The sequence below is a fragment of the Amphiura filiformis genome, chromosome 3, assembly GCF_039555335.1.
Source record: "Amphiura filiformis chromosome 3, Afil_fr2py, whole genome shotgun sequence".
In the NCBI taxonomy this organism is placed as follows: Eukaryota; Metazoa; Echinodermata; class Ophiuroidea; order Amphilepidida; family Amphiuridae; genus Amphiura; species Amphiura filiformis.
The window spans coordinates 41,896,875-41,920,720 of NC_092630.1; the positions used below are offsets into that span (position 1 = coordinate 41,896,875).

Below are 23,846 nucleotides of genomic sequence, written 5' to 3' on the forward strand. Positions count from 1 at the left end.
GGTGCCTTCGGGAAAAAAATTCCTACTAGTATAAAGACCTAACTTTTGAGATGGTTTGTATGTTTCAAGGTGCAAAATTAACAATAAGGCGCCCCTTTTTACCGCCAAATTCAGCAACTCATCATCACAACACTTGTAAACAAACCGTGCTCGAGTTTGATTGACGGATAACGTCAGACGCAAACTAGTCTTTTCACCTCTGTCTTCAATTATATAGTATATACTGTACATCAATTTATTAGTAGCTTATCCCTGAGGTTAAGTAGTATGGAGAAATGAGGCTGACAATTGAACAGGAACGTAATTACAAACACTGAAGTTTTACATTTGATATAACTGCAGTTTCATATATTTCAATTGCGGTAAAATAGCAGACATTGAGTTTTAAGGCGCGCGAGTGTGATGGCACACCATCGCACACCTTAAATTACCTGTCTGAGTTTACAGTTTCTTATAACTTAAAAAAGTGAGGCATCAGTTGCATCTGATTTCATAGATCACAACATACATTTTATTAGAATTGGTGGTTGGTTGAGCCAGGGCCCGGACACCACTTCTGTTTATAAATTACAAAATAATTGCCAATGTCCAAGTGATTATTGGAGAGAAATAGTTATGAAGTGCTTTCACAGTTTTATAGAATACTGATCAATTATTCAATGTACAAAAAAAAATTATCTTTGCACTCAAGATTTACTTTTTAAGAGATGTTAATTTTTGCTGGTAAATTTATCTTATTTTATAAAAACAATGTTATATAGAGATACTAACTCACAAACAGTAGGCCTACAATGTACAGCGAAACTTTGTTAACACAAAATTGTCAGGGCCATGGGTTTACTTTTTAGGTTATATCAGGTCATAAAAAAACTACCTAAAAAGGTATGCTTGAGACTGTAAAACTGTTATCAGAAATTTTTTATTAATCATAATAATACAAAATTCCTGTCATTAACAGATTTTGTGTTAACAAGTTTCCACTGTGCTATGTGTAAGTTATAGACAAATAAAACTTTCAACTTTATAAAATTGTAAAGAGTTGTCTTTAATCTCTTCTTTCAAACTTGGTATTCAACTCGCCTGCAGCAATGGAGTAGTCCGACGAGTAGGACCTGGTTTTTTTCTTAGTTACCAATTATACTCTGACTCTGATCGCTCAAGAAAGATTAACCACAAAAATCCACTAACCGCCCCTCTCAGGCGGCACAGTCACTGGACTTTCGCGATTTGTCTTTCTTGCACCATAGTCTAAGCTGAGTATAGTCTGGTAACTTACAAAAAAGGTCCTACTTGTCATACTACTGTGGAGTGGAAATTGATATTGGGCAATTCCAGTTGATATCCATACACCCCTATGACCTTAATCATCCACACCAGGAATGTAAATTTCAAATGGGGTTACCTGAATGGGCGAGTCCATTTGAAACCTGTACCCTGTTTGTAGATTAAGATCATGTCATCCATACATTTTGTAGGTGTATGGATTTCAACTGGACTAGCCCACTGCCACTGGGACAATCTACACAGGAGAGTATGTATGTGACATGATCAAGGGAAATGAGTCGGATGTCGCTAATATTGATTTTGAGATATTGGTAAAGAAAGTGTTCAAATTCTTTTGTTTTTTATTGTTTTCAGCGACTGATCAATTGATACGCAAAGAAAAGTCGTATCAAGACAGGGTTTTCAGTTTCTGAAAGCACTAAATGTCCTCTTTAGAAAAATATGTAAAACTCATTTTCTACCAGGGTCGACATGCGATTCATTCCCCTTGATCATGTCACATATATCCACATCAATGTGTACTTAATTTGTACAACCCTTTTGAAACCTTCTGTACTGCAATATTTGCATTTGCACGCTACCCAGGCCCCAAAATTCACATTTTCAAGTGCACTTATTTTCAAGGCCAATGTCCAAACTACAGATTCACACTCTGAAGTAAAGGTTGGTGCTGATTTAGCGCCCCGTCTGTGTAGATAGCTCCATTGGACAACAACAAAAGACAAATTTGAGTAACACATAATACTTTGAACAACATAAATACATTGCAAGAGGTAAACATCACAATATATCAAGAATTGAGAACTGTCAGAAAGTCTTAACTCACAAGCTTTCCTTTATGAGTTACGGCTTTCTGGTTATCAATCCTAAATATGTGATGAATGATTGCTTTACACTTATTAGTTCACATTTATCTACATTCTCACCAACACATAGCTGCAGCCTGCAGGTGTAAATTTTATATTACAATTGACATATTATATGAGAAATGTTGACAAAACATTGTTTTTCCAAAATGTTTGCAAAATAAATTGCAATTCATTAAAACACATTATTTGATTTTGATAAAAATTGGTTTTAACCATTTAAAACATAAATTTGTGTTTCCTGGAAAATGTATTTAATGGAGGTCCAACCATATTTGTGGAATTACTTGAGAAGTGAAGCTTTGAATTTGTTTACCGATAGCTAATCATAAGTTTAGAAGTACACACAGACGATCACGGCGGGTTATCTTATTAAAATATTGATCAAATTGCACTTCAAATTTTAGACTGTTCAAAATATTCAACCTTTTTACTCAAAAGATTTGCACAGTTGACTTATCAAAATAACTTTCATCCAAATTTAAACATCAACTGAAAATTTATGTGTAACTGTTGCAAAAAATGTCAATGCTGATCAGCCGAAAAATGATTGCTTTTGACTCTAGTCTAGCCTCGAATGCGTAACTATCATGTGCAAATTCAAAGCTACATTTCTACCTCAATATATCAATAAAATCTTGAATGGTTCAGTTGCAAAGATATTATTTGATCACTGATCATTTATACCGGTAAGCAATCAATCAAAATGTATCAAACACATTATAATATATCAAGGGGTCAGTGACACAAAGAGGTAACTCCATTTTTTTCAAAAATGAGATTTTAAAATCAAAATGTTCAGAAACATGAGCAGTTTCCAATAAACACATTTAGCACCCCATAGAAATCAAGGGCCAATAAAACATAGACTTAACTACATTTAAGTCAATGTGGACCATTAACTTTAAACTTATTTATCTCAGAATGGCCAAAATGGAGTTACATCTTTGTGTCACTGACCCCTTGATACTTTCTTCACCAAACATTAATTACTTAATTTTCAGTTTCTTACTTCCTTTACTTGATTTATTTGGTTTACTTGTTAATTTTGTTACAGCTGCACTCTCTTCTAGTAATTTCTTTGCCTCACTAATATTGAAAAGAAGTCTACACGCAAAGTGAATCATCAGAAAGTCCCCAACTTTGGACCAAAAATGGCCGCTAAATTCTGTGAAAAATGGATGGAACTTTCCGAGTTCTAAATCGTACAATTTAACCACAGTGAAGTCTAGGAAGCACACGACCAAACATATCAAGTTAAAAAGGTTATCCTTTGCAGGGTATCTATTGAAAGCAGTCCATAATGGCATCAAGCCATTGATTGCATGTAAAAGAAGAGCAATCTCAAAACCTTGTTCATGAAGGAAGATCATATTATAACTCAATGAAGACGATATCATAAGAGCCATTGCCCACTGCATGCTCCATCCAACTAGCAACGTTTTAGCCCACACAGCTACCCAAGCAAAAAATGGTAGTGTGACCCACTGATCGAGCACCGCACTCCTAGGCGCCTGTGTGATGATTCTCGTAAACTGTACCGGTCCATAAAATATTGCCATCCATGCAAATACATAGTACATATATGCCTCCTGCGATGACACGCTACCTTGCTGCTCCCTCATGAAGATTTTTAGCATCCAGTACATACCAACTAAGCAATAGCCGGCATTCACTATGGTGTTGGCAGGCATTTTTATCCAATCGGGAAAAACAAACCCACCCAGTTTGGAATCAGGCTCTTCTGCGTAGTATTTGTATCCGACTTCTACCTTGGCTCCATCAAAGAATCCTTGTCTGATTACCAACATGATGATGGCCAGACCAAAGGACACTTGAAGAAAAGCCCACAAAATATTCAACTTCATGATTGGAACGGTTTACGGCTTGATGGAAGACCACTTACATGTATAAGAATTGTTGTTGTCGATAGGTGATGGGCTCACTATGGAAGCTACCGTCTGCATTAGTGCATTCACTCAGAGTTTATGTAGGCAATTTTTTCCTGCAAGATACAAATAACACACTTTTAAGGTACGGTACAAATGTAATTTAATAGAATGATAAAGGGATAATATGATCCTCCCTGCAAACACAGTTTTGGGGAAAATGAAAAGATTGAATAAAAGATAAGCAAAAAACATACTAATATTATTGGAAAATGAAAGTTGGTAAAGAGTTCTCACAAAATGAACCAATAAGCATTTCAAAAGTTCAAGGGTCATTCAAGATTTGACCACAGATTGATCATCAAAACTGAAGGAATTGAGTACTAGTAGTAGTACATAAGTACTTTTCTTGGCTGAAATTTTGTGTAGAAGAATAAGAAGTCAAAAATGCAAAATGTCTTACTTGATATGCTCATGCAGCAAATGCTGGCCAAAAAATAGTAAATGAAATGATCGAGTGCCAAGTGGTGAACTTTTTTGTAGCCCATTGAAAGGTTATGACCTCAAGAATTGTTTTTGAGAAAATGCTAACTATGTTATTTATATCATTGTTTTATCACAGGCACATCAAGCAATCATGAACTTTCACAGAACATCACAATTGACATAACAAGAAATGAATGCATAAATATTCAAACAGAGATTGTCTTCAACGTTGAAAGAGTATGTATCATATTCAAACTGCAAAATATTGTCACATCAAAATGGTCATTTTTGCCAAAAAATGGCCATATTCAAAACTGAAGAAGATACAATGATTTCGGTCATGAATCAGGAAATTAGACTACATTTAGAAATTATCTTTTGAATTAAGTTAATTCATTTTCATATTTGTTCACACTTTTGGCTTCTAAACAATAGACTGTTGATTTAATTGTCAAAAGTTTGGAATTCTAAGGGTTCTGATCGTTGTTACCAAACCTCACAGAATTCCAAGAGGCTGACTTATAAGCAGGGATATGCTGTAAGTGAAATGGAAGAAATGCACGCACTGACAATTTTGCCTGTTTTTGTCAAAATGAATGGGTGAGTCATTTAAAACAGGAATTTATATAAAATTCAGGTGGTTACAATAGGAGTCAATGGTGGTAAGTGCCTCTAAGTGGTATATATATTATATGATATTTTTGTAGTACCGGTAGTAACTTGCTGTACATTTTAATATAATCTGTGCATTAAGGGGGTACTACACCCCTCAATAAATTTGTGACTATTTTTGCATTTTTCTCAAAAACTAATAACACCCTGGTAACAAAAGTTATGTATATTATAGGGGCAATAAATCCGATTACTACACTGGAATTTCAGTGACCCAAGACAAGCAGTTCGACACTTGTGATAGAAAATGAGGTACCGCTAGGATGTACCTCATTTCCTATCATATTTACTAAACCGCTTGTCTTGATTCACTGAAATTTCAGTGTAGTAATTGGATTCCTTGCCCCAATAATATACATAACTTTTGTTACCAGTGTAGTATTAGTTTTTGAGAAAAATGCAAAAATAGTCACAAATTTACCACAGGGGTGTAGTACCCCCTTAAATGGAACCATGCACCAACAGTTCAATGACATCCAATATGTAAACAAATTCAAAAGTTCTTTCATGGGGAGGGAAGGGGGTCAAAAAGTTTGATTACGTTTGTACAAAACTAGTTAAAATATTGGTCAAAGTTGATCCTTTGAGATGGAATTTTCAACATTTCATACAGGGAGGGCAAGCGGAGATTAGCCTCCAAACTAAAGCACTTTTGTACTTTTGTTTATAGCATGTCATCAAACTTAAATTGGTTTTTGTTTCTCTACGGACACCTATGTGAGATATTTATCAAATTATTTCGCACAAAAGAGTGGCTTCCGAGCAATTTTACAAACCAGATTAATAAAAATTCTGAATGACACTCATACCAACACATGCAATGTCTATCCTTGTTTAGAAGCAAATTTCAAACCAATTCTTTGCTCAGGGTGCTTTTATAATGTCTAGCCGGTATTCCTCGCTTAGGCCTAGGGTGTTTTTATTTGAGTAAAATCCTCGTTAGGGTTAGTTTGACAAATTTTTGACATCCTTGCGTAGGGTCACTTTTAAGTCAATTCACACGGATGCTTAAAGGCCCTTTCAGTGATTTCACAGGAACATTAAAAAAAAATGGAAATTTGTCAGAGTTGCTTAGAAATAAAGAATAAGTCTACAGAATTTCATTAAACCACTTTTCCCTGAATACATCGACAAATTAGTCAAAAACAGAAGTTTTAGAAAGGTTTTCTACTTCAACTCAGATCGACTCGAGAAAATCGAGATTTTTTAGTACAGTCGCCACCAATCGACTGGAAAAACTTCCTAGTCCAGTGTTTCTAACACGGGGAAGTAGAGTCTAAATTGATTTAAAACAGGCGCTTAATTTTTGTAGTAGAAAACAAAATAAGCAATTAAAGATCACCGAGGCAAACTAACGGTCAATTCAAATATGAAAAACAGTTGAAATTGTGTATTTTGTTTAAAATAGTAGCTACTGATGTAATAAGTAGTAGAAACAATACGCATAGCGCGTGTTAGTGCAGTGGAGAGTGAGCTTCTTTCGATCTCGAGTCGGACTTTTGTACTGTCAGTATCAAAAGTCCAGAATCATGCAAATGCTTTATTTTGTCTAAAATACACGGCTTTCGACCGAACCACTAGCAGGCTATGTTAGCACATCTATGCCAATTACAAAGGTACCAAAATCTGAATTTTGATGATTTTTACGATCGTCCGGATGAGCAAATCACTGAATGGGCCTTTAAAATTTAAATACAATACATGAGTGCCTCTTTCAGGACCTCTTAGGAGGGTCAAAACTTTTAAGGGCCCCCTTTTGCATCAGGCCCCCTAACAAGTATTTGTGAACAGCCCCTTTTTTTTTTAGCCCGAAACATCATGGCCCTAGTTGTTCCTTCCTCGCCATATAGGGCCATGAATGCCGTACGTACGTAGAAACGGGGCACCCTGAACTCATGTCGTGGTGTAGCACTACTTTCGGGCTCTGTTGCTATCAGTATACTATCCACAGAGGTTGCGTCAGAGAGGCCGACGCGCTCGATTGAACGCCTCGCGCAACACGCTCGGTTCCGCGCGCTACGCCCTCGTTAAGTCTGTGAGGGCCACAGACTGCGGCTAGTCACGGTGATGACGTCACACTGACGGCATCTATTTATAGGAAGAATTCAAAACACGGCGACAATAACAGTCACAAGTCTGGTCTTTTTATTTACATCCTCAAATGTGCTCAAAATTTACGAACATGCACCAAATATGTTTTGTTTAAGTCTCATCCGGGGGGCACTCAGCTATATTGGTGTACACATGCGTGAACAACGGTTTAAAAACACCCCCTACATGTATACAGGTTCTACCCTGTTTTTCAAAATCACCCCCTTAACAGGTTTTTAGCGCGCTTTCCCCCCAAAAAGTACCCCCTAAACAGGTTCTGGTCAATGCAAAATTGACCCGAACCTGGTTTTTTATTAATATCAACAAAACACTTTAATGGAGAGGGTCACAATGGCTAAAAAAGGATTTACAATGTACACATTCTTTTAAAATTCATCAGGTAAGAATTTATTTCAAATAAAAAGCAATATCAAACTATGAACTTCCAAATGGCTTTCATACACAGTAATCATCAATCCTCCTTTTGAAAAAAAATTATACCCTGGAATTTGTATCATAGATAAAAAAGCTAGTAGTAGTACAATAACTTTAAGTACCGTACCATGGGAGAACTAGATGAAAGGATATTCATAAAGATAAAAAAAAGTTCTTACTTCGTCGACTGAGTAAAAACGATCGAGAAAGACCGAGCATGTGGTGGAGGCAATGGGTGGAAAATTCACCAGGAAAATTCATCTTGTTTCATGCAGAAATGAACGCTATAGCTAGTATGGGGGACGGTCATCAATACATGCTATTGGGTATAGCATGTACATGGAGGGCCGGGATGGGCGCTGTATTATCATAATTGGGAAAATTTGCGAGGGGATCGACAAGTGTTCAAATCTGGTACTACTTATTTCCTAGAATTTCCCCCCTTAACACGTTTTGCTGGTTACAAAAAAACACCCCTTTTTGTTGAAAAACAGCGTTTTTAGACCCCTAAACACGGAACGTTAGTCGAAAAAAACCCCCCTTTTTACACGTTTTTTTGTTCACGCATGTGTACACCAATGTAGCTGAGTGGCCCCGGGGTCTCATCTTCACATGAGGAATGGTAGGAAGTGGTATTTATGAGAAAAAGTGGTATTTTGTACCCTGGAAAGGTTTAATGTAGACATCTCAGACCTTCATACGGAGAAGGACAGTGGAAATCGTAGTGACGGAGGAGGTGAGAGTACCTCTGGCTATTTTTTTCTAGACTATGACAGAATTTTAAAAAAATTTTTTTTTTTAAAGTTACCATTTAATTTTGTTTTCTGAAGATTAATTTGAGATTAAATTGAAAATATATATCATAACAGAAATCCCAACAAACCAACTTGGGGCTTGAAGTCAGAAGGTTAAGCAGATAATCTAGACTATATAGACAATATCATTCATACTACTACTAGACAAAGGCAAAGAGCCTCATGATCCAGCAGTACCGCAGTGCCAGTTCAGTGTCCTCACCTCACCTGTGGCTGCTGTGTTGTAAAATTTTACCCATCTGCAAACTGTGTCCAAGCCTAGGAGCTGTAAATTAAAAATTAGTTTGTTACACCACCTGTATACCTCCCAGGCCACACACTCATCCAGAGCTCTAAAAACGGCTTATTTACACCCTAAACAGGCATGCAGGTACACTTGAAGCTCAGACAAAAACATCAACAAACCTGACAGGATCACGTGTTCCTCCCTAGTCGTGACCCCGGCTGTTTTATATGACACGTTATATCAGCGATGTGTCTAAATTGGAAACCAGCTAATTTGTTTACATTGGTGGCGCTCTATTTACCATGTAAACATAAATTAATTAGCAGTTTCAGAGTACTTTATTTTGAAGAAATAAATGTATTAGAAAAACTTCAATCACTTTTTAACAATTAAAAAAATTGTTGTTGTTACTTTATTCAATATGAATAACATTTAGTACATCATTGCTAAACCAAACATTACTTGATCCAGCTTTTAAAAGTAAATTTATAATAGGCTTGGTCATGAAAGAACATATTCACAGGAATTCTTAGAATTATTTATTCTTCTTTAACTTAAAATTATTATGTTTATTAATTTAATAACGTATGTAATTTATTTTTATATTATTCTAGTACTTAAACATCAAATATACTTCCAATAAAATTAATGAAAAGTAGCTCAAATTGAGAAGGTAAAAATAAGTTGTTTACAACATACGGGTCCTTCAGTGAAAACTAGGGCATTGTGGGTAAGAGGCAAGATGGCGGCACCCATACTGAAATGGAAGCGTGTGACAAACACGACTGGTCCTTGTCCTAGACCAAGGCATGGGCACCGAGCTGTTGCAATTAAAGACCTTATGGTAGTGTTCGGCGGTGGGAACGAGGGGATCGTCGATGAACTTCACGTTTACAACACAGGTGAGTTTAAAGTTTTTGACGGGCACTGGCCAATCCAAGATGGCGCCCTATTGTTGTCATTTTACAGGGGTCTGACGCTTTGCTGTTTTTCCTGTTCCATAGACCTAAAACAGGCCTGAAAACTCCTCCACATGTGCAGATTAATGATGTTGATAGTTTTAGTTGGTCAATTTTTGCAGATCTTTTGATATTGCTCAAATTTTTGTCAATTTACAGAAATCCAAGATGGCGGCGCCCGTTGTTTATCCATACAAACTTCTAATATCGCGCCGTTCGTAATGTCAAGAACATTGTTTTTACGCTCATCGTATGGATCGCTACATTCCCCAACTGTATCTTTAAGCTCAGTAAACATCTAAGCTTTGTCTTTATGGGTTGTAAAGTTGAATCTGATCACAAAAAAGTATTTTAAACGTATTTTTAAAAGCCCATCCCCTTACTAAAATTCCAATTTTGACCAAATCCAAGATGGCGCCGATCAGGTGAAAGTTTGGTACCGGTACCACGGTTGTGATCGGCGCGGCGAAAATCCATAGTTGAATGTATTTTTTTGAGTGATGTACCTAATATTGCACTTCTTTTTCTTTAAGTACCATTTGTCGAATCTAACGTGTATTTGGTTAAGTATTTTAGTTGGATAAAATTTAGAAATAAAGTCGAAATTGACAAGAATTTAGAATGAAGAATACTTGTACTTTTTGAATGATCATGTTCGACTTGATTAGGTCGTCCAAAGGAAAAGACCTTAGCTTATGTTATGTTATGGCATCATGAGTAGTGTGTCTGTTTTGTCCATGTAACTGTATGGCTTATATTTTTGGTTAAAATTTGGTTTAAAATTTCAAAAAGTTAAATCTTATTGAAACCAATCTGGTGGCCGGTGGGTCATCATCAGGGGTGTAAATTAGCGGTTATTTTAACCATTTAAGCGGACCACAATCCGTCGGTTAACCGTATAGCGTATGTAAAAAAATCTTAGAAATTTTTTTTTAATTGATTTTTTTTTTCAAAGTTTTCGGCGACTTTGGAGAACCACTGGACCTACTGTACTGTCTGTAATAAACACTCCCCCATAAGCGCCCCTCCAATTTTTCAATGAAAAATTGACAAAAATAAAAATGCAAACATTTCCAAATTCCGACCATGCCATATCGTTTGACTTTTGAGTAAGCTTAAAACTGGCATCAGTCATGTCATTGACGATCGCTAAATTCAATTGCATGGACAAAACCTACTACGACTCAAACTTCCATCCATTTCATTACCTAATTATTGCTTGATGATGCATTTGCAGCTGCAGGTGTAAATTTGTTGTATTTACCACAAAAATATCATTTACCACGCTACTCTGTGGGCGCTGCCATTAATCCCATTATTAGGTACTTGTAAATCCCTCCTTTCTACAGGAGCACCATCGGGAAATTTAACCCGATTTTAAAGTTTTTTACACTTTTTTTTGGAAAAATGCAATGCCTCCGGCGAGTTTATTACAGATAATACGGTAGGTCCAGTGGTTCTCTTAAGGGGGTACTACACCCCTGCCAAATTAATGCCTATTTTTGCATTTTTCTCAAAAATTATAGCGCATTGGGGACAAGTAAGATATGTATATTATAGGGGCAAGGACTACAACTACTGCACTGGAAATTTTATTTCAGCACAGACAATAGTTGTGGAGTTACAGTCAAAAATGAGGGAAAACCAATATTTGATCAATAAATCAATAACTACTTGCTTTGAGTTGCTGAATTTTTAGTACAGTAGTTGTAGTCCTTGCCCTATAATATACATATCTTACTTGTTACCAATGTGCTATAATTTAAAAAAAAAATGCAAAAATAGGCATAAATTGGCCAGGGTGTAGTACCCCTAAGTCGCCGAAAACTTTGAAAAAAAAAAAATTATGTTTAAACGGTTAGTGATTTTCCTAAACGGATAGTGCATTTTACGGTCGGTTAAACGTGTAAACGTAGACACCCTTAGTCATCATCACTCACTCGGTACTATTGCATTTTAGTTTTATGTGTGAATATGGATGGGCATTATAAGGCTTAAAAGCCTACCTTTTGCAGTGCCCAACTCTACAGGTATCATGTATCTGCATTATCATGGGTGCCTTCATGTATTTGGTGGTATACTATCCATCCAAGATCACATACTGATAGGTCAAAGGTCATTTGAGGTCAACTTGCAAATAGGCTGAAAATTAAAAATCTTGACCCACATGAACAGTTCAAATCCAATTGCAACCATTATTATATTTTGATGAATCCAAGTGTGTAAAAATATTGGATCCAAAACATAATAATGATAAAATTGGATGCTTTGCATGGCTCGAAAAAGTGGGGAATTTGGGAAGCTCATTCCCAGGAAATGTTGGTGTTTGGAGGGAAATTGTGTCTTTTTTGTACCGTATATAAAAACATGCTATAACTTGTTGGAAATTTAGCTTACTTCCCGGGAAATTAACATTTTTTCAAGCCCTGATGCTTTGCGCCCAATATTTATTGCCCGGGATTTATTGGTCTCGCTAAGAGTTTTAAAATATTGGACTCATTTGGTACACAAAATGTTTGTGTGGAGGGAATGTAACCAAACTGCAAACTGGCTGCTAACTCATTTACTGATTGGTCTGTTGCTAATTTAATATGCATGATAGATATGTGAAATTTATGGGAAGTAAGCTTAAACTAGCTTGATTATTTTTTGAAATTCACTTGCGTTCACATGGATGCCGGGCATTGATGCAGCTTGTTGAACAGTGCGTCCAACAATAGAATATCACGTCCTGGACGCGCCTTAGCGGGAGCCTTGATTTGAAGTTTGTGTTCCTCTATAACTCTAGAGGCTTAGAGAAAAAACACATTTTTTGACCAAAAATGCGATATGGCAACTTCAAAATGCGAGAAAAAGCAAGATTTATAATGCCCCAAAATTGGTAAAAATAAAAAAAACTCCCCCCCCCCCCCGCTATTTAATTCTTTTTTTGACTCCATAACCAAAACAAATAGCCTCCCCGACCAGAGTTGGTATGATTTAAAATCACGATTCAAATAAATCTCAGATTTAAATTAACTTTTTCAGTTTTTACCATTTTTGATTAATTTTTAGTTATTAATTTCTATCTTAAATTGACTGTTTTTGTCTCGCCTGAACTATGTTCAGAGGGAGGCTTAATAATCACTATGGTGTGGTGTGTGTGTGGGGGGGGGTGTCCGTGTGGCGTGTGTGTGTGTGTGTTCGGAATTTAAGCTTGTGAACGCATTATCTTGAGAACTGTAAGTGCTGAGATGATGAAACTTTAAGTGGGGGTAGCATGACCAGAGGGTCTCGACCTGATTAGATTTTGGACGCAAAAATGGTAATTAAGTACGGTACCTAATTTGCATAAGTTATGCGTAATAAGCAAAATACCTTGTGAACAGATTATCTGGAGAATGGAGATTCATATGGGGTACAGTGACGTAACTTGGTGGGGAGTAGCGTGGCCAGATGTTCTCGACCTGATTAGATTTTCAGCTCAAAATATGCTAATTAAGTACCTCATTTGCATAAGTTATGCATATTTTATGCGTATCAAGCAAAAAACCTTGTGAACAGATTATCTGCAGATCCGTATGGGGTACAGTGACATAACTTGGTGGGGAGTAGCGCAGCCAACGGTTCTCAACCTGATTAGCTTTTCAGCGCAAAATATGGTAATTAAGTACCTAATTTGCATAATTTATGCGTTTCAAGCACGTTCCTCAAACTTGGTGGGTGGGTGCATCTTGACCCCAGACAGAACAAGTTTGTATTGGTTAGTGGGTCAAGGTCAACTTTGCGCAGAATGAGCAGCGTCAGCTGAATTCGAGAATGCTTAGAGGGCACATACATGAAAAATTCCAATCTGTGTGTTTAAGTACACACATGTGTGTATTGGTGGTATCAAAGGTCAAAGGTTTATATCTGAGGTCAACTTGTAAAATAAGCTGAAAATATATACTGAATAATTTCAGGGTTGCTTGATTTAAATTACATTTTCAAAAAAAATCACTAATTTAAATCAACCCCCAGATTGGTGTCATATGAAAGAGAAAAAAAAAAGAATATAATAAAAATATCCCCACCCGGGGGTGACACTCATCATGAAACCTGGGTCAATATTCATATGGGTCCTTGACTCCTTCTCATATCTCAAATTGCCAAAATGTGCTAATTAAGTACCGTACCTCATTTGCATAAGTTATGCGTATTTTATGCGTATCAAGCAAAAAACCTTGTGAACAGATTATCTGCAGATCCGTATGGGGTGCAGTGACGTAACTTGGTGGGGAGTAGCGCAGCCAAAGGTTCTCAACCTGATTTGATTTTCAGTGCAAAATATGGTAATTAAGTACCCAATTTGCATAATTTATGCATTTCAAGCAAAATACCATTTTCTCGGAGACTAGGGTCGCACATTCCTCAACTTGCTGGGTGGGTGCATCTTGACCCCAGACAGAACAAGTTTGTATTGGTTAGTGGGTCAAGGTCATCTGAGGGCATGAAACTGGGTGGGTACAGTCAAAATTTAGAAGCAAATTTTTGGAATGTCATTTTGGGGTCATCCGGGGTCACCTGGGGTCAAATTACTAAAAAAATGTTGTATGGGCATGAAACTTGGTGGGTACAGACAACATTTAAAGCCAAAATTTTGGAAGGTCATTTTGGGGTCACCCAGGGGTCATCTGAGGTCAATTTACTAAAAACTGTCATATGGACATGAAACATAGTGGGAAACAGTCAACATTTCAGGGTCATCCAAGGTCAAATTGCTAAAAACTGTCATGGGCATTTATAGGTCATTTCATTTCATTTGGGTACAGTCAACATTTAAAGTCAAATTTTTGGACGGTCATTCAGGGTCATCCGATGTCACTCAGGGGTCACCTGAGGTCAAGTTACTAGAAACTGTCATATGGGCATGAAACTTGGTATGTACAGTCAACATTTAGAGCCAAATTTTTGGAAGGTCATTTTGTGGTCATCTAAGGTCACACAGGGGTCACCTGGATCACATTTCTAAAAACTATCATATGGGCATGTAACTTGGTGGTTACAGTCAACATTTAGAGCCAAATTTTTGGAAGGTCATTTCAGGGTCACCAGGGGTCATCTGAGGTCAAATTAGTAACAACTGCCGGATGGGCATGACATTTGGTGGGTAGTCACCATCAGCCAGGTAATTATGCCCTGCAGCCCAGCTGAGAAACGCCAAATCAATTTATTTCTACCAAAAGTAGATCGCGAAAGCAGGTGGTCGCAAAAGCAGGCGAGACTTGTGGTTCGAGAACCACCTTGTACCTCATTTGTAATGCTTCCACACCCTTTGGATACAATTAAATACTTCTATGATGTCATTTTATCTATTGCTAAAAAATCATTTTCAAGGTGTAGAATTCAACAAGTTTTTTCCCATGATTTTACCAAATTTTTTCTTTGAAATGTTCATGTAGCCATGTGTCTTGAACTCGCCCCATTTTGCATTGTGCAGCCTTTTTGAGCTTATTTACACCTTTGGAGGTTGAAACTGACATAACATTTTAAATATGCACTCCACCCTGTACTAAGTATACATTTCCTGAAAGGAAATTGCATTCAACCAAATATGCCATTTAAAAAGTAGGGGGTGGTTAGTGTTAAGTTGTTATTGGATTCCTTGCCCCTATAATATAGTCAAACGATATGGCATGGAAATGCTTGCATTTTTGTCAATTTTTCATTGAAAAATTGGAGGGGGCATTTATCAGAGGGGGAGTGTTTATTACAGACAATACGGTAGGTCCAGTGGTTCTCCAAAGTCGCCAAAAACTTTGAAAAATAAATTTAAATTGTTTTTTTTTGGGTTTTTTTTTACATACGTTTACACGGTTAACCGACCGGATTGTGGTCCGTTTAAACAGTTAGACAAATAACCTTTAATTTACATCCCTAGTGTGTTTATTAATCTAAGTACACACATGTGTATTGGTGGTATCAAAGGTTATCCGAGGTCAACTTGTAAAATAGGCTGAAAAAATGTTTACTGAATATTTCAGGGTTGCTTGATTTAAATCACATTTAAAAAAAACAACACTTATTTAAATCAACCCCCATCCCCCAGGCCCCCAGAGTGGTGTCATATGAAAGAGAAAAAAGTAAAGAATATAATAAAAATATATCCCTACCCGGAGGTGACACTCATCATAAAACCTGGATCCAGGCCTCGAAATAAGCCAGAATTTTTGAGGGCCATTTGGGCCCTAGATCTTAAATGTTTGAGGGCCCTCACACAATTTTGTGGGCTGAATGTGGGCCATTGGTTTTAACCTATGAACCCCACAAAAATAGTGAGAAAAATTATCACAAATTTTGCGGGCCATTTGGGCCCGCCGTATGTGTCTTTTGCGGGGCCCTCACTGATTTTCGAGGGCTCATGGGCCCTCCTTATTTCAAGCCCTGTCTGGGTCAATATTTTTTGTGATTGCTTTGTAAATCTTTTTTGTGTGATATCTTGTAAAAATAAAAAACAGAGAAACAAAAAAAATATTCATATAGGTCCTTCTCATATCTCGAATTGCCAAGAAGCTATGACCCCCGAAATAAACAACTTTAGGATACATTAAAAGTATTTTCCACTGGGGGTCACACTCCTGTGTCAATATTCCTAATTTGGGTCCTTTCATATCTCGAAATCCCAAGAAGGTATTATGATTTCAAATGAAAGATAAGAAGTAAAGGTATGAGCCGCCCAGTGACAGTGATATTCCACAGTATACTGCCGAAGCATCATGGTTCATGTTTTTATGCCTCCACCGCGAGGCATACTGTTTTTGCAATGTCCGTCCTTCCGTGCCTCCGTCCTTCCGTCCGGATGCGATATCTCAGGCATGGATGGGTGGATTGACTTCAGATTTTCAGGATAGGTGGGTCATGGTCAAAAACTCTGGCTACTTTTTTTTGGGTGAGATTCAAGGTCATGTACTGAGGTAAAAGGTCATTTGAGGTCAGAGGGCCCATTTTCCTTATTTACCTCTTTTCTCGGAGACTGGGGGTCGCACGTTCCTCAAACTTGGTGGGTGGGTGCATCTTGACCCCAGACAGAACACGTTTATATTGGTTAGTGGGTCAAGGTCTCCTGAGGTCATGCAGGGGTCATCTGAGGTCAAATTAGCAAAAATAGTCATATGGCCATGAAACTTGGTAGGTACAGTCAACATTGAGAGCCAAATTTTTGGAAGGTCATTTTGGGGTCACCCAGGGGTCATCTGAGGTCAAATTAGTAAAAACTGTCGTATGGGCATGAAACTTGGTAGGTACAGTCAACATTCAGAGCCTAATTTTTTGAAGGTCATTTTGGATCATCCAGGGTCACCCAGGGGTCATATGAGGTCAAATTAGTAAAAACTGTCATATGGGCATGAAATTTGGTGGGTACAGTCAATATTCAGAGCCAAATTTTTGGAAGGTCATTTTGGGGTCATCTGAGGTCATCCAGGGGTCATCTGAGGTCAAATTAGTAAAAACTGTCGTATGGGCATGAAACTTGGTGGGTACAGTCAACATTTAGAACCAATTTTTGGAAGGTCATTTTGGGGTCACCAGGGGTCATCTGAGGTCAAATTAGTAAAAACTATTGTATGGGCATGAAACTTGGTGGGTACAGTTAACATTTAGAGCCAAATTTTTGGAAGGTCATTTTGGGGTCACCAGGGGTCATCTGAGGTCAAATTAGTATAATTACTATATGGGCATGAAACTTAGTGGGTACAGCCAACATTTAGAACCAAATTTTTGGGCGGTCATTTTGGGGTCACCAGGAGTCATTGAAAGGTTGTTTTGGGGTCATCCAGGTGTGATCTAAGGTCAAATTCAGTCTCCTCTTTTAGGCTTGAAGCTTTGTGTATCAACTTGTGAATTCCACATCACTCCCTTTGGTGGAGGCATCACGGTCGACGCTGTGCGTCGAAAACCGCGACATCCGAAAACCGCGGTCCATCTAGTTACATGTGAAAATGTCAATGAAAAAATTTGGTAAAATCATGGGAAAAAACCTGTTGAATTCTGCACCTTGAAGATGAATTTTTAGCAATAGATAAAGTAACATCATAGAGGTATTTTAATTGTATCCAAAAGTTGTAGAAACATTGGGAATGAAGTAAAACAGTCAATTTAAGAAAGAAATCAACTTACAATTGATCAAAAATGGTAAAAAGTGAAAAAGGTGATTTAAATCAGTGATTAAAAAAAATCAAGTGATTTAAATTGCGATTTAATAATCAAACAACCCTGTCAGCACCAGTATATATATATTTACCTCTAATCGAAATGTGTTTTACTTTGATGAGTTAGTAATGAGTGTTTCTAAAATGGTCAGTGATCTTTTTTACACGTATGCTTCTGATATGTTATGGTATAGACTTGAATGGTAAGAAGTATATGGTAAAAGTATATAATATTCTGAAAACTTAAATGGAAAGGCTTCTTATCATACTAATCATTACAAATTGCATCCCCAAGGTCAAATGTTGCTAAAGCAGGTGAAACTTGTGGAAACATGAACACAAAATATGGTATTTTAGCATAATACCAATGCATATTTATCTTTGATTACAGCCACCAATCAATGGTTTGTACCAGCAGTAAGAGGGGACATTCCACCAGGATGCGCTGCCTATGGATTTGTGTGCGATGGCACCAGACTATTCATATTCGGAGGGATGGTGGAGTATGGTAAATACTCCAATGAGCTGTATGAGCTTCAGGCGAGCAGATGGGAATGGAAGAGATTGAAACCCAAAGCGCCCAGGAATGGACCCAACCCATGTCCAAGGCTTGGCCATACTTTCACAATGGTGGGAAGCAAGGCCTATCTCTTTGGAGGCTTGGCTAATGATAGCGATGATCCCAAAAATAATATTCCGAGGTAAGCTGCATAAGTATCATGGTTATAATTAATGTTGACCAAATATTGACCATTTCCAATGTTATTTTCAAAAACTTGCAGTGCCAACTCTTAATTACCATGTACTTCACCAACTTTTCTTGTTATTTGCCTTCATGGTCATATGTGGCAGTATCTTGCCTTGTTACTCCTGTGCAGTTGTCGATCGCACTGAAGACGGCCATCTTGAATCATGAATTTTATCGATGGTGTTTTTATATAAGTTTTTTTTTTTAGATCTGGATCTGAGGTCTGGTTTTGGCTAAATTCATGTGAACCAGAACTCACTTTTTCAAAACTGAGTCCTGGTAGCAAAGCAGGACTCAAGCTCAAGCCTTGAACCTTGATGTTAACTAACATTTTGATCCATTTAATGGGTGTTAAGAATAGGATATCCTTTGAAGTTAGAATCAGGAGAACATTGTTATTAAAACACAAGTTACAGCAGCAACAATGAGCAATCTCCTTATAAATTTGAATATAGGTTTGTCCTAAACCAATTGTTGAACAGAAGTTTTGTTCATACAGTATTATTTAACTTGTTAGTTAGTTCATTATTTTTAAAACAAACTGTTGATTTTGTCCACAGATATCTTAATGATTTGTATACACTTGAGTTGCGTTCCGGATATCAGAACATGCAGTGGGACATTCCTTCGACAAATGGATTACCACCCCCAGCCAGAGAATCACACACATGTATTTCCTACAAAACCAGGGATAACAGACATCCAAGGCTCATCATATACGGAGGCATGAGCGGATGTAGGTTAGGGGACTTATACCAACTCAATATTGGTAAGTATGATTATACTAAAATGCAGCAAACCTTTTACGAGCGCGACTACCGTGATGTTGCAAATTGGCGCTAACAACGCGACTGGCGCACAGTTCATTCATAAATTTCCACTCAGCAACAATATATCGCCTTAGCAGCCAATCAGAGACAAGTGCGTTCAACGCAGTATATACGCGATGTATCCTTACAATACGCGCTCGTCTAAGGTTTTCTGCATTTTAGTATAGTTCAGACTCTCAAAATTAGATAACAACATCTGACTCCCAACTTGTATGACTCAACCAACAAAGTAATGTATTATGCTCCAAAGACTTAACTCATATTATGTATTCAGAAATTAGAGATTGTCCTTAACTGATTTGCATAATCTAAAGATATTCTCATACAAATTTGAGCATGTAGACACTCTAAGTAAATGGGGAGAATCTAAAAGTTTATGTAAAGTGCTGTTACCAGAATCAAAGTAGATTCTTACAAGGTGAAAAGAAATTCTAACTTCTATGCTTGGTGCGTTGCCAACAACAAGTGTCTGATTCTGGTTTCGCTCAGAATAACTTTGTATCATGACTATTGACCCACCATAGTCCCACCATGATAGGACGTAATTCTTGCCTGATTCACAGTTGACCCACCACAGTATAATGTGGCTGTCTGCTTCTCAATCTCTCTGTCATTCCAGTCAAAGGCCCTGTTAGTTGGACTAACGATTGTAACTTCTTTTTATCCTTTGCAGACACAATGAGCTGGATCAAACCAGATATCAATGGACTGAGCCCTCTACCTCGTAGTTTACATTCAGCTACTATTATTGGTCACAGGTAAGATTGAGGGAACAAATTGTAACAAAAGAAAACAAAAAATGTGTATGTAAAATTGTTATCAGAATTTCACAGACTATAATGTATAACAACTTTTTGATTAAATTTCCTTAATTGATGTGATCCTGTGAACAATTTCAGTCCATGCTCATTCTCAGGAGGAAGATTTAAATTGTTCTGATATTAATAAATGGAAATTTATATATTGGAGTTTGATTAATAAAATGATACCATATTAGCTAAACGTTAAATATATTGATTTATCAGTAATTAATCAATTAAGTCATATTTAAGAAGAAGGTATTATTCCAGTAATCAATAACTCAATTAGCATTAGGCCATTATCACTTCTTATTAACAACCATCAATTTCAGTGTTTAAATTTTAAGATAATATATGTGAAAAAAAGTAATGGTTTAAAAATATGTCTGAACTTGATACAATTCAAATTGTATTGTTTGTTGATAGAATGTTTGTATTTGGAGGCTGGGTGCCATTAGTTATGGATGATGTGAAGACAGCTACCCATGAGAAAGAGTGGAAATGTACCAATACATTGGCCTCCCTCAATCTGGGTAAGTGTTCCTCCCTCTCAACTTTAGATTGTTATATTATGTAGACAGTAATCAGATACCAACCTACCTGTCATCTGTGTAATTCCTGTCTGTTATTTATGACCTTTTGACAGTAAAAAACAGTTTACAGAAAGACAAAAAGATTTATTAAGTTTCTCCCGGTTTGACAATTTATAGTTCATTTTTTAAGCAATTGAACCAAAAAATGGCAAATTATGGTATAATTTACTTCAATCATTAATAATTTGTACAATAATACTGATTTGAAATTGAAAGGGCATTTTAACAGCAAAAACAGCCATCGTTTATGTGTCGATCTTTCGTTCTCCAAAGCTACTATCTTGGATGACTAAATCAGAGTGATAGAGGGCAGTATTTTTTCAATAATTGTGGAGCGGGAGGTCGAATTGTCAAATCAAGGATTCTCGTAAAATTCTTTTGCAAGAATCCAAATGGATTCGCCCGCACTGCCACAGATTTCTAGACCTGCTATGATGGTATTGTTAATTGGTGGAGGTTGTCAATTATTCAAGTGTATCAGTCAACTCAAAGCTGTTTTCTTATGTTTCTAATAATATCATTATAAACATTGTGTAATGTATTACCAGCTTCATGGCTAAATTCAAACTGAAATTGGTTGAGTTGGCATTTGTGACCATTCCATACAAATAGTAGAAATTATGTGAACTTGTAATTTTGTGGGTCTCAATGAATCTATGTTTTATCATAACTTTTGTCAACATTGTGCTTGTCTGTCTGTCTGTCTGTCTCAACCTACAAATGGAAAACATATTTGTGGGTGGGGGGTGCGGAGTACATTTGTGGATGTGTGTGTGTTAGGATAGTTTGCATTAATTATTACAATGTCCTCCAAACTGCATATATGCAAGTGCAAGAATATACGCTATAAACAGTTTTCTGTCAATGCATACGAAGGAGAAAATGTGAACAGAAATTCAATCTTCCAGAAAAGATTATAAATCATCTGCAAGTTGAAAGTAACATAAGTGCCAAGTCACTGCAAACCAACACACACAAAAACATTGCAAGTCATAATGGAAAGGACATGCAGCATTATTCAACATTGCTTAGTGTGCAAGTGCTTCTTTTTCAATTTCCTACTTTACATGGCAGATTCCGTCACATGGCTTTCACTAGGCAGGAGGGATCCATTCTTGCCACATCACAAGTTTGTTGACCTAGATCTCAACCCATGAAACCCTGCATGCTTCCATAAGATTCATCTGGGAGTTAGTTCACTAGTTATATTGCCAAGGAGCTATAATCATATTATTAGTTTTGGTACCGTAATGTAAGAGTTTGAGATTTTCAAAAGCTCATAGCAACAATTAAATCTTCCTTCCTGTGTTACTTTAAGCCACCATCGGGCTATTCCAGTTGAAATCCATACACCCCCTATGGAAGACATGAACTTAATCTCTCACGCAGTGAGTTTGAATTTCAAGTGGGGTTACCTGAATGGGTGACTCCATTTGAAATCTACACTCCCTGTGTGGAAGATTAAGGTCATGTCTTGCATAGGGGGTGTATGGATTTCAACTGGAATAGCCCATTTAAAGTCAATTGTGTAATTGAAGGTTGGTGAAGTTGTAATAAATGTGTAGGCGAGATGTTAAATGGGATGGGAAGTTGGCGGGTCTGTCATTGTGGATGAATATATTCTCAGGATTTCCTGTTTCTGCTAGGATTTTGAGCGAGCTCTTGTTATGTTGTCTTTGAAAGTGTTAAATTCTACTGGACAACCTGTTGACTACGCAGTTTCCCAATTCATAAAAATGAAAAGCAATGGCGTTTTAGTCGAACTACTGATTTTATTATGAAATGTGTGTGTTTGAATGTGAAAGGAGTTTAAACTTCATATCTAACTTGCCAAGATAATAGTATAATGTTCAAGCAATGTGAAAACATGTTACTGCGGTTTGTTAACACACAGCATGTTAATCAAGGATGTTTAAATTAACAAGAAGCTGCAGGAAATAAATAAATATCAGATATTGTCCTGTTTAGAGTCTTTATAACAGTCATTGTTTCAACTACTTTTTTTTAATTCTTGTCTGTTGCCCACAATTCAGGATATTGTTGCTAGTATGTCTCATACAATGAAGCATATAACTACTGTGTATTAGGCTTGTGTTATTGGTTGACTCATGTCCCTAGGGCAAGGGAGAAAATTAGGGTTTTTTTTTTATCTTTTGATCCTTTAAAAGGAATTGGTAAACAACATTTTTGTTTGTTCATTTGTGTGTTTTTTTTGTTTGTTTGTTTGTTTGTTTGTTTATTTATTTATTTATTTATTTATTTATTTATTTATTTATTTATTTATTTATTTATTTATTTATTTATTTATTTATTTATTTATTTATTATTTATTTATTTATTTATTTATTTATTTATTTATTTATTTATTTATTTATTTATTTATTTATTTATTTATTTATTTATTTATTTATTTATTTATTTATTTATTTATTTATTTATTTATTTATTTTATTTATTTTATGTGTTTATTTGCTTTTAAGGAAATAAGCATGGAGACATGTCAGTGTTAACATTTGAGATTTCTGATACGGTGTAGCTATAGTATGAAAATATGCCCAAGTCAAGAAATAAATAATTATTGGTAATAGCACTTGTAATGCAATAAAAAGAGATGGAAGCTATGCTAAATGATGGTTACTATGTAAAATTAATTTGTTAAAATGTTTATAAAAATGTAGCTGAACTTTATTAATATTTGGTCAAATGTAGCTGTATCTTTGAATATAAACTTTGCATTCAGGTGAGATTGTGAGAAAACCTCACTTTTGATTTTATTTGTATGATTATAACCAGTGTCCGAAATAAGGAAAATATGGAGGTTGTCCTGAGGACAACTAAAGCATAAATTCTGCTTGTCCTCAAAACATTTTGGTTGACCCCAAAATGTGTCATATTTTTGGAGGTAAAATATAGTGGTTGTCCAGGGGATAAGTACATAGCTCAATTTGGTTGTCCCCAGTGATTTTTGGACAAGAGGATAAACT

The 23,846-nt window shown here is 36.5% G+C and overlaps 2 protein-coding genes across 2 annotated transcripts in view; one reads left to right on the forward strand and one right to left on the reverse strand.

Moving 5' to 3' along the window:
• Positions 1-3,023: 3,023 nt before the first annotated feature.
• LOC140147696 (transmembrane protein 187-like) lies at positions 3,024-4,156 on the reverse strand. Its single transcript, XM_072169463.1, has one exon. The coding sequence runs from the start codon at positions 4,016-4,018 to the stop codon at positions 3,140-3,142; it is 879 nt and encodes a 292-aa protein (XP_072025564.1). The 5' UTR covers positions 4,019-4,156; the 3' UTR covers positions 3,024-3,139.
• Positions 4,157-9,480: 5,324 nt separating this feature from the next.
• Positions 9,481-23,846, forward strand: part of LOC140148543 (host cell factor 1-like) — a 32,469-nt gene continuing 18,103 nt past the window's right edge. Inside the window, exons 1-5 of the mRNA XM_072170538.1 lie at positions 9,481-9,666; positions 18,283-18,592; positions 19,200-19,408; positions 20,143-20,227; positions 20,696-20,802. Of these exons, the coding sequence (XP_072026639.1) occupies positions 9,507-9,666; positions 18,283-18,592; positions 19,200-19,408; positions 20,143-20,227; positions 20,696-20,802 (871 nt within the window). The 5' untranslated portion in view covers positions 9,481-9,506. The remainder of the gene's footprint in view (positions 9,667-18,282; positions 18,593-19,199; positions 19,409-20,142; positions 20,228-20,695; positions 20,803-23,846) is intronic.